Source organism: Muscardinus avellanarius (genome assembly GCF_963383645.1).
Source record: "Muscardinus avellanarius genome assembly, chromosome: 11".
Classification (NCBI taxonomy): domain Eukaryota; kingdom Metazoa; phylum Chordata; class Mammalia; order Rodentia; family Gliridae; genus Muscardinus; species Muscardinus avellanarius.
The window spans coordinates 69,134,964-69,144,697 of NC_137797.1; the positions used below are offsets into that span (position 1 = coordinate 69,134,964).

At 48.3% G+C, this 9,734-nt stretch overlaps 1 protein-coding gene across 1 annotated transcript; it reads right to left on the minus strand.

The window, feature by feature from the left end:
• Positions 1-3,069: 3,069 nt before the first annotated feature.
• On the minus strand, positions 3,070-5,472 carry ANKRD33 (ankyrin repeat domain 33; the record flags this gene model as incomplete). The annotated part of the gene is made up of 4 exons (XM_080704884.1): positions 3,070-3,764; positions 4,751-4,891; positions 5,009-5,138; positions 5,308-5,472. The coding sequence occupies 4 exons, from the start codon at positions 5,470-5,472 to the stop codon at positions 3,070-3,072; spliced, it is 1,131 nt and encodes a 376-aa protein (XP_080561010.1).
• Between the last annotated feature and the right edge of the window lie 4,262 nt (positions 5,473-9,734).

Sequence of the window (9,734 nt, forward strand, 5' to 3'; positions counted from 1 at the left end):
CCGTGGAGCTACGTCCTTAGCTGTTTTACCACCCGCTGTTGCTGACCCACCAGGCCTGAGCACATGCCCAGCAGTGCTGAGCCTCATGTGGTCCTCACTCCAACAATCCTGGGAAGTGGCCCTGATAATATATGATCACCATCTGATGTTACAAATAAGGAGACAGAGGCTGGAAGCGGCAGGGCCAGGACAGGAACCCAGGTCCATCAGATTCCAAAGGCCTGCATTCTGCACAGCCAGGGGCCTTGTCACAGGTTCCTCAACCTCTGCTGACAGAGACATAGTTTGGAAGGCCCAGGAGCTGGGATGAGGGCAGGAAGCTGGGACTTCAGAAGAGACGCTGACTTTGGGAGGTTTCTCTCCCCACAGATCAGCCTGGAGGGCTGTGGAGAGGAGGGAAGTCCACTGTCAGAACTATTTGGGTGGTTAGAGAGAGATGCTTGGCCTGGGAAAGCAGTGCAAGAGAAAGGCCTGGGACTCTGCTGCCCTGGAGAGGGCCGGGAATAGAGGGCGAGTCTTCACCAAGGTGGGGAGGCTCCCTCTGCTGGAAACGGTTATCCGCTCAGCCTCCTTCCAGGGATCCAGCCCAGCCTGGACAAAGAGGGCAGGCACCATATATACTGGGCTCACCTCCGTGCAGGTGGGAGGTGGAAGGAAGAGGCGCAAAGAATCAGAGGAAGTGTGACGGTGGGCACAGGCCACATGCTGCGGAGGGACAGACACAGGCTTCAGAGCTGCAAGGACATTGCCACTCACCAGCTCATGGCACTGGGCTAGAACTTAACCTTTATAGGTTCAATTTCCTCAAGTGTACAACAGGAAGAGTGCAAACATTGAATATGAAAGCGGTATTAACAGGGCCAGGCCTGGTGGAAAGTGCTGCACGGTCTCATCAGTTTATCATGTAGCCGTATATGAGCACAACCTTCTCACCTACATCCTACACATGAGAGCTGTGGGGCTCAGAAAGGTCAGAGAACTCTTCATGATCCACGCATGATGGCGCATGCTTGGAATCCCAGTACTTGGGAAACTGAGACAGGAGAATAGCAGGTGTACAGCCAGCCTCAGCAACCTTGTGAGGCCATCTGCAGCTTAGTGAAATCCTGTTTGAAAAAAAAAATGGTCTGGGAATATAGTTCAGAGGTAGAACACCCCTGGGTTCAAACCCCAGTACCGTAAAATAAAATAACTTGCCCAATGCCATAGGCCAACTCCCAGGTTGAAACATTGCACCACCGTGCTGGCCCAAGGCTACAGATATAGTTGACATACTGTCTTCCCTGGCCTGGGATGTCCGGTGTTGAGGCTGGCTTCGTGTACTGTGATTTCAGCACTGGTTAGGGGAAGAATGAAATCTAACTTCGTCATGGATGACCAGAGCCGCTCAAACTCAATCCCCAGGGCCTTTCCTGAATGTAGCCCCTCCTGACAGCACTTTGTGGTTTCCAGTTTCCCCCTTGTTACTTAATGGAGCCTTCAATAGCTCTTTTTTAGCCGGGCGTGGTGGTGCACGCTTGTAATCCCCACGCATGGGAGGCTGAGACAGGAGGATCGCACAGGTTCGAAGCCAGCCTCAGTTGGCTCTCAGGCTTTCAGCAATTTAGAGACCCTGTTTCCAAATAAAATATAAAATAGGTCTGGAGGTATAGCCCAGAGGTAAAAAGCCCCTGGGTTCTATACCCCTAGTACCACAAAAAAAAAAAAAATCTTTTTTTTTTTTTTTGAGGTACTAGGGATGGAACCCAGGGGCATTTTACTCCTAGATACACCTCCCAGTCCTATTTTTTATTCGTTTTATTTTTTGAAACAGGGTCTCACTGAGTTCAAAGGGCCTCACTAAGTGGCTGAGCCTGTCTGTGAACCGCGATCCTCCAGTCTGGTCTCCACCTCCTGAATGCTGATTATAAGTGTGTGCCACCACGCCCGGCTCCCTTTTTTTTAAATTTTTTTTTATTGTGGTACTGGGGATTGAACCCAGGGATTTTCTACCTCTAAACTATACTCTCATCCTTTTTTTTTTTTTTTTTAAACTGGGTCTTGTTAAGTTTAAGTTACCATGCACTAGCCTCGAACCTGGGATTATCCAATCTCAGCCTCCCAAGTACTGGAATTAGGTATGTGCCACTGGGCCTCAGCCTGATTTTGCAATCTTATTTATTTTATTTTATTTTATGAAATACTGTGGAGGAAACCAGGGCATTCTACTTCTGATTTGGACCCCTAGCCTTTTTTTTTTATTATTCTTTATTTTTTATTTTTATTTATTTTATTTTTGGTGGTACTGGGGTTCCTGGAAGCCCTTCTATCTCCGGGCTACACTCCCAGACCTATTTTTACATTTTTATTTGGAAACAGGGTCTCCTAAGCCAGCGTGCGCAGCTGGCTTTGAACCTGCGCAATCCTCCTGTCTCTGCCTCCCAAGTGCGGGGATTACAAGCGTGCGCCACCACGCCTGGCTATTATTCTTTATTTTGAAACAGGGTCTCACTGAGTTGCAAAGAACTGCGATCCTCCTGCCTCAGCCTCCCAAATGCTGGGATTACAAGCGTGTGCCACCATGCCCGGCTTGATTTTGCAATCTTACTCCAGCATTCTTTTCCCCACTGACTGCCAAAAATAGTCTTCCATTTCTTTGGTTCATCCTGCTGGTTCAGTCATTAAGTAGTGAAGTAAACTTTAGTACTTTATATTTGTGTTGGTCATGTTTATTTTGTGAAATTTTTACTTTGACAAATAGTAGCATGACATACCTGCTTTTACAACTCTCAGTCATCTTCACTTCTTATGTCTTGAAGATAGTTTCATATCAAAATATAAAAAGCTTCTTTATTCTTACTTTATAATATACCACATAGAATACAGTGGTGCTCATAATTATCCCCATAATCAGTTTAGCCAATCCCCTGTGGGTGGACATGTGGGTTGGCTCCACAATAACTTGGTAGGCAGGTTAGAAGCAGGTTCACTTAGGCAGAAATGATGGAAGGCAGACGAGACTCTAGATGGGAAAGAAGCCTAGAAAAGGGAATCGTTATCTTCTTCCAGAATGGCCTAGCCCATCTTCCCCTAAGTCTGTGGCCCCCTGGCCGCCTCCTCCTGCCTCCTCCTCTCCATCCTAAGCTCCTGGTATCGCCAGAGGGGAAGGACCAGACTCTGAGGCCCTGCAGACATGGGCCTCAGTGTGTACCGGCTGGGGGCTGAGGGTGCCTTGGAGAGGAGGATCTTGGGGACTTGGGACCTAGTGCTGGCACTGTCTTTAGGCTGTAGCCACTGGGAGAACAAGCCCTGGGAGCTCTGGTAGGGTACTAAGACCTGGGAGCGAGGCACTGCCTGGGGGGGCTGTGGTACTGGGGGAGGAGGCGGCGCAGTACCTAGCAGCTCTGGCACAGACTTGCTGCGAGTGCCCAGTGCAGGTGGGTGGTCAGGGCACAGAGTTTGGCAGGCAGTGGCAAGAAAAGGACTGGCCACACTGGTAGTAAGAGTGACAAGGTGGTCCAGAACGCCCCCCTCCTGCGGGGACTGGGCAAAAGAGAGACTCAGAGTGGTCTGCACCCTTTCTAGGAGGGATGGGGTGGTCTGGGCCTGGGCCACAAGCCCCTGCAAGGCTGGCCACTCAAGTTGGTAGTGCTGGCTGAACTGCTCCGCCCGGGGCCGCCGCTGCAGCTGCCGGATCCTCTGCACCGTGCTGAAGCTGTCGGTGAGCACAGCCCACTCCAGGGCTGTCTTGCCCCGAACGGGATCCACAGAAGTCAGGTCAGCACCTGGAAAGGGGCGGAGGGTGGCAAGGTATGGGATAGGGAGTGGTGATTTGTGGAAGAGCAGATTCGTTAGTAGCAGGACTGATTTGGTTTAAAAACCAGAGTCCCAGCCTGGAAGGCCAGTATTGCAACTGTATCTCAGGAAGGATGAAGAGACTGAGGTCTAGACAGGGAAAGGACTTCCAAGGGCCTATTGGGAGTCTCCAACCTGGTGTGAACTAGGGGACTTCTGAATTCAAGGCGCCAAGCAGAAGAGTGGAGTCCAGGCTGCCCTGCCCTGATGAGCCTGCATCCTCAAGACGGTATGTAGGGGCCGTGTCTACTGGTCCCCTCTTGGGAGATAGTACACTTCTCCAATCCTGGGATGTAGGAGAGGAGCACTCATTCTGAGACAAAGGAAAGGATGTGGGGCTTCCCCCTCCTCAAACCTAAGGTGGGGAAGAGAAAAGCTGGAGGCTGGGATCCCCAGAGTGACCAGCAGAGGGCAGCCTCACAGCTCCCTAAGCACTGAGGGCCTCACCCTGGAAAAGCTCTACCAGGCTGGTAGCCTCAGCTAGTTGTCCCTGTATCCTCTGAGGCCCTGCTTGCCAGACGGGGAGGTCATCCAGAGAAGACCAACACTCTTGTGGTACTGGTGAGGCCCAGAAGGAAGCCACCTGCCCAGTGTCACCCAGCCAATGGCAGGCTAAGACCAGAACCGCAGAGTCTGGTTCCAGAGTCCAGCCCTCTTTGATTTTGGCTTTTACAGCTGGTCTGGGTTGCCCTCCCAAGTTTTCTTCTTTGAGACGGCGATAAACAGAGCTGCCCATAGCTGGATTCGATTGGTTGTGAGAAACTCAAAGCATGCTGGCCTCCTCCAGGAAACCGGCCTAGATTCACCCTCCATCTCCACCGCTCTCTCCTTCGCAACTAAATGGTGGCTGACTTAGTGTCGCTGGGGAGAATGGGGAGGGACTGGCGGGCACACAGGCAGTCCAGTTCCCACGCACCTGCCATGAGGAGGGCGGCCACGCACTCAGATCGGTCCCGCATGGCAGCCTTCATCAGCGCCGTGAGACCCCGCTGGTCCCTGCGCTCCAGGTCCAGGCCCGCATAGTAGTTGAGCAGAAGACTCACCAGAGATACGTGGCCTGCAGGGCACAGAGCAGGGAGCTCGGCCCAGGGGAGGGACAGGGACTCCACGCCCGCCCTGCCCTAGATTTGACCAAGCTGGGCCCCATGGCGGGGGGGGGGGGGCAGCCTCGGACCTGCTTGGGCGGCCAGCATGAGGGCCGTGTCTCCTTCTTTGTCCTGCCAGTTAACATCGAGGAAAGGGCAGCGGCTGAGCAGGACTGCGACACTGGTGAAGCCGTGGTAGCAGGCGACCATGAGGCCTGTCTGGGGGTGGGGAGGCTTAGCCCTCACCTCCTTCCAGGCCCCACATCTGACCCACAGCCTGTGAACACTGCCCTCACCCACCTTTCCTCCCACAGACTCAGGCGGCGGGGGTCACGGGGCCAGGCCGGGTTGGTGAGGGGGTATCAAGCTGCTCCCAGGGGCATCTCACCCTCCCATTGCCATCCACTTGGGTGGCCTCCTCTGGGGAGACCCCGGCATCCAACATGGCTTGGATCTGGGTGGGGTCATTGTGGACACAGGCCCAGTACAGGGCCCCTGGCCTGGAGCCCGGGGTGGGGAGCTCCTCCCCTGGGGAGGACGGTGCCTCAGACATGTCCAGCCTTTCCCCGTGCAATGGCGGCTTCTCCTTTTCGAGTCTGGGGCCAGCAGGCAGGTCACTCCTTACGCAGCCAGCAGCTGTGACAGGATGGGGAAGAGCAGTGTCTCGTGGGTCCTAGGCAGGGGTCTGAGCAGCTGCAACCCTCTCCCCAGGGGAAGCCTGCGACCCAGAAGGTGTCTGGGCAGTGGGCTGGCTGCAGACCTGGAAGAGGGCAGGGTGGTTGACTCCAAGTCAGGACACTAGTGAGGACGGGGGTGTAGTTTTCTCTTACCTGGGATGTGGAGGGTCTCCAAGAGGCTATCATCACAGGAGACCAGCCTGGGGCCCAGGTAACTCCCCGTGCTTGTGGGACCACACGCTCCAGACTCTGGGCTGGCCTGAAGTACCAGCCCTCCCAAGGAGCAACACGATGACAGATGGCCGGCTGGACTTTTGGAAAAAGCTGTTGCAAACACCTCTGAGCTGAGCTGGGTCAAGCCGGTTAGGAAGGGATTGCTACCCCCGGGCCAGGTGCTCTGCTCCTGAGCTGACTGAGACTGTGATCCGGCCAGACTCAGCAGCTCCTCCCTACCTGGTGGGCCCTGAGAGTGGGACTGGCCTCTGCCAAAGGCACTCAACTTAGCCCTCTGCACCTGCTGCTCTCTTCAGAGACAAGCCTCAAAGATGGAAGGGCGATGGGGTCTCAGCCTAAAGTTCCCTCCCCTTTGGTGCAGCAGGGCAGGGGAGAAGGAGGGATGGAGGCGGGAGAGTGTGAGTGAGGGCAGCTATGTGGTTAGATAGGGTTGGGGCTCTCAGGACAACTGGGGGAGGGCATCAGGAATCACTGGACCTATATTTTGAGGCTCGGGGGAAATCAAAGCATAAAGAATCATCAAGCCAGGTATGGTGGTGCACGCTTGTAATCCTAGGACTCGGGAGGCTGAGCAGGGAGGATTGCAGGTTCAAGGACAGCCTCCACAATTTAGTGAGACCCTATTTCAATATGAAAAATAAAATAGAGATGGGAGTATGGCTCAGAGGTAAAATGCCCCTGGGCTCCTGGGTTCTGTCCCCAGAACCACAAAAATAAAACAGAATCATCAAATTAGAAGTATAGATATTATGGTGTATTAGATTTAATGGATTAGTTTTGGTGTGGTAAATTAAATATGAAATAGTAAAGTTATTTACTAATATAATAATAGATTGTTATTAAATTATTCTTTAATATTAAATTTAATGAATTAGACCTCAGATGTAGAAATTTGAGTCAATTATGATCTTCCATTTATATCACTTTCTCCTCTGTACAAGACTGCTCTCTTGTTTTACTTGTTTGGTTTTGTTTCCCTTTTATTTCCACTGCGTTTTTCCCTTCTCCCTTTTACCAGTTGTCACACACACATGTGCGTGAAAACACACATACACACACACACACACACACACATATACTTGCAAATGTACATTTCATTGCAAATGTAGTGTTGATTTATCTGAGTTTTTAATTCACATGTGATGAGCTGTGCTGTAGAGCTCTTGCTGTTGTCCTTTGTTTCTGCTGGATACTGTGTTGTTTTTTTTGTTTTGTGGTACTGGGGATGGAAGCGCGGGGTGGGGGGGGCATTCTACCTCTGCGATATACTCCCAGCCCTATTTTATTCCTTTTTTTTTTTTTTTTTTTTTTGCAGTACTGGGAAGGAACCCAGAGGCTTCTACCCCCAGGCTACACTCTCAGACCTATTTTATATTTTATTTGGAAACAGAGTCTCACTAAGTTGCCGAGACCCTCACTAAGTAGCTGAGGCTGGCTTTTTTTTTTTAATTTTAATTGGTGCACTGTATTCATACATCATAGTGGGATACAAACTTTTGTAGACATACATGCACATATCGCCCAGTCAGCCCCCCACCCGATCCCCACCCCATTCCCTCCCCATCCCTCCTTCCCATGCTTGGCTTAGTGGTTGACATCTAGTATTATAGCAATTTATCCAAAATTAAAAATGATAATCTCACATAACAGTTTCATTTGTCTGATACCAAGATTTTGATGACTTAAAGATAACATTTCAATATTTCTTTTTGCTTTCTTTCTTACCAGAGAATATTTTTTTCTATTTTTTTTAGGTGAAACTATCATATATTTATATATTTATTTTTCAGAAAAAAATCTATCCTAATATGGAATATGGATTCTAGATACCCAAAACGATCTTGAAAAAGAACAAAGCTAGAAAATATATATTTTCTGATTTCAAACCATATAAAGCTACAATAATTGAAACAGTATAGTACTGTTCTAAAGGCAGATATATAAACCATGGGAGTTAAATAAAACCCTAGAGCTAAATTCTTCCCTGTATTGTCAAGTTATTTTTGACAAGGTTTCCACGAACATTTGGTGGTGGAAATAATAATCTTTTAACTAAATATTGTTGAAAAATAATAATTACATGGAAAAGAATAAAATTGGACCCTTACCTAATCCCATATACAAGTATTAACTCAAGATAAAAGACCTAAATATAAATCTTAAGACTATAAACTTTTAGAAGAAAATCTGGGTCATAAAACCTCACAACATTGAAATTGGCAGTGATTTCTTGGATATGATTTCAATGGCACAGGCAACAGAGGAGTATACAGACTCCCTAAAAAATAAAAAAAATTGTATATCCAAAGACAATGTAAACAGAGTTAAAAGTTACTAATAGAATTGGATAAAATATTTCCAAATGCTATATCTGAAGGTATATTAATATTCCAACTAGAAATCCTAAAAATTAACAACAATAAAGGCAAACAATACCCTTTAGAGATAGGTAAAAGACTAACATAAGTAATGAATCTCCACAGATAACCAATCTTAATTGTCTGTTGGATGGAAACTCTTGTTTCTCTGGTTCTGGTGTGTGTTACCTATTTCTTCTTTGTAGTTAATTTCTTTGAGTATTTTCTCTAGCGCTGGTTTTGAAGACATAAATTCCTTCAGTTTCTGTTTGTCATGGAAGCTTCTTATTTTTCCATCTAATTTGATAGAAAGTTTTGCTGGGTAGAAAATTTTTGGCTGGAAGTTGTTTTCTTTCAGAGTTTGGAATATGTTACTCCAAGCCCTTCTGGCTCTCATGACTTGGTTTGGGAAGTCTGGAGTGATTCTAATTGGTTTGCCTCTGAATGTCACTTGGCCCTTTGTTTTTGTTGCCTTTAAGATTCTCTGCTTGGCTTCCACATTGTTCATTTTGACAATTATGTTGCGTGGGGATCCTCTTCTCCGATCCTGTCTAAAGGGAGTTCTATAAATTTCCTGGATCTGTGTATCGACCTCTTGCTCTATGTTTGGAAAATTTTCTGATATTACTTCCTTGAAGAGATTGTTGATCCCTTTGGTTTCACTTTCTTTTCCCTCCTCTATTCCAATTATTCTTAGGTTAGCTCTTTTAAAATGGGCCCATATTTCTACAATGTCAGATTCCTGCCGTCGGATATTTTTTTCTAGATTAGAAACTATGCGTTCATTTTTGGAATGGTCATCTTCTAAGAGCGAGATTCTGTTCTCCATGTGGTCTAATCGGTTGTTTGTGCTTTGAATTGAGGCCTTTACTTCATTAATTGCATCCTTTATCTCTTTTTGGCTCTCTCTGAGTTCTTTTTGAAGCACCTTTATTATTTCTACAGTTATTTTCCTGATTTGATCTTCTAGAAATCTCTGATTTTCTGTTTTATTGGGTTCTGATGTTGTGGGGTTGTGGGCTTTCATTGCTCCAGTGTTATTCCTCTTTCCCATGATTTCGGAAGTTTGTGCCTTCTCTGGGTTCTTCCCTTGGGTCACTATGACTTCACTTAAGGTGCTCTGGATCGCAAGTCTGTAGTATCTCTGACCCCACTACTCTTTTACTGGGTTGTATCACAGAGTCTCCGACCCAGGGAGTCGATAGAAGCTGCTTTAAACTATGGGGGGTGCCAGGTTGCACGTTCTCCTATGGTGTGATATCTCTGCCACCGCCACTCCCCCACTGGGTCAAGTCCCAGGGAGTACAGTACTGGGATTTCTCCTCTGTGGCCCGCAATTTGACTCACTGTTCTTGAGTTCGCAGATGTAGCTGTACTGGACTCGGTGAATTCACTGCTGCTGCCGTTGGTGGCAATATGGCGCCGCTGCTATGCCCTCGGCCGTGAGGCTGGCTTATTTCTTCTTGGTTTTGAGTTCCACTCTGAGTCCCTGCAGCGTGTGCTGGGATCAGCCACTGGGAGCTTTAGATGCTCCCTGCGCTGAAATA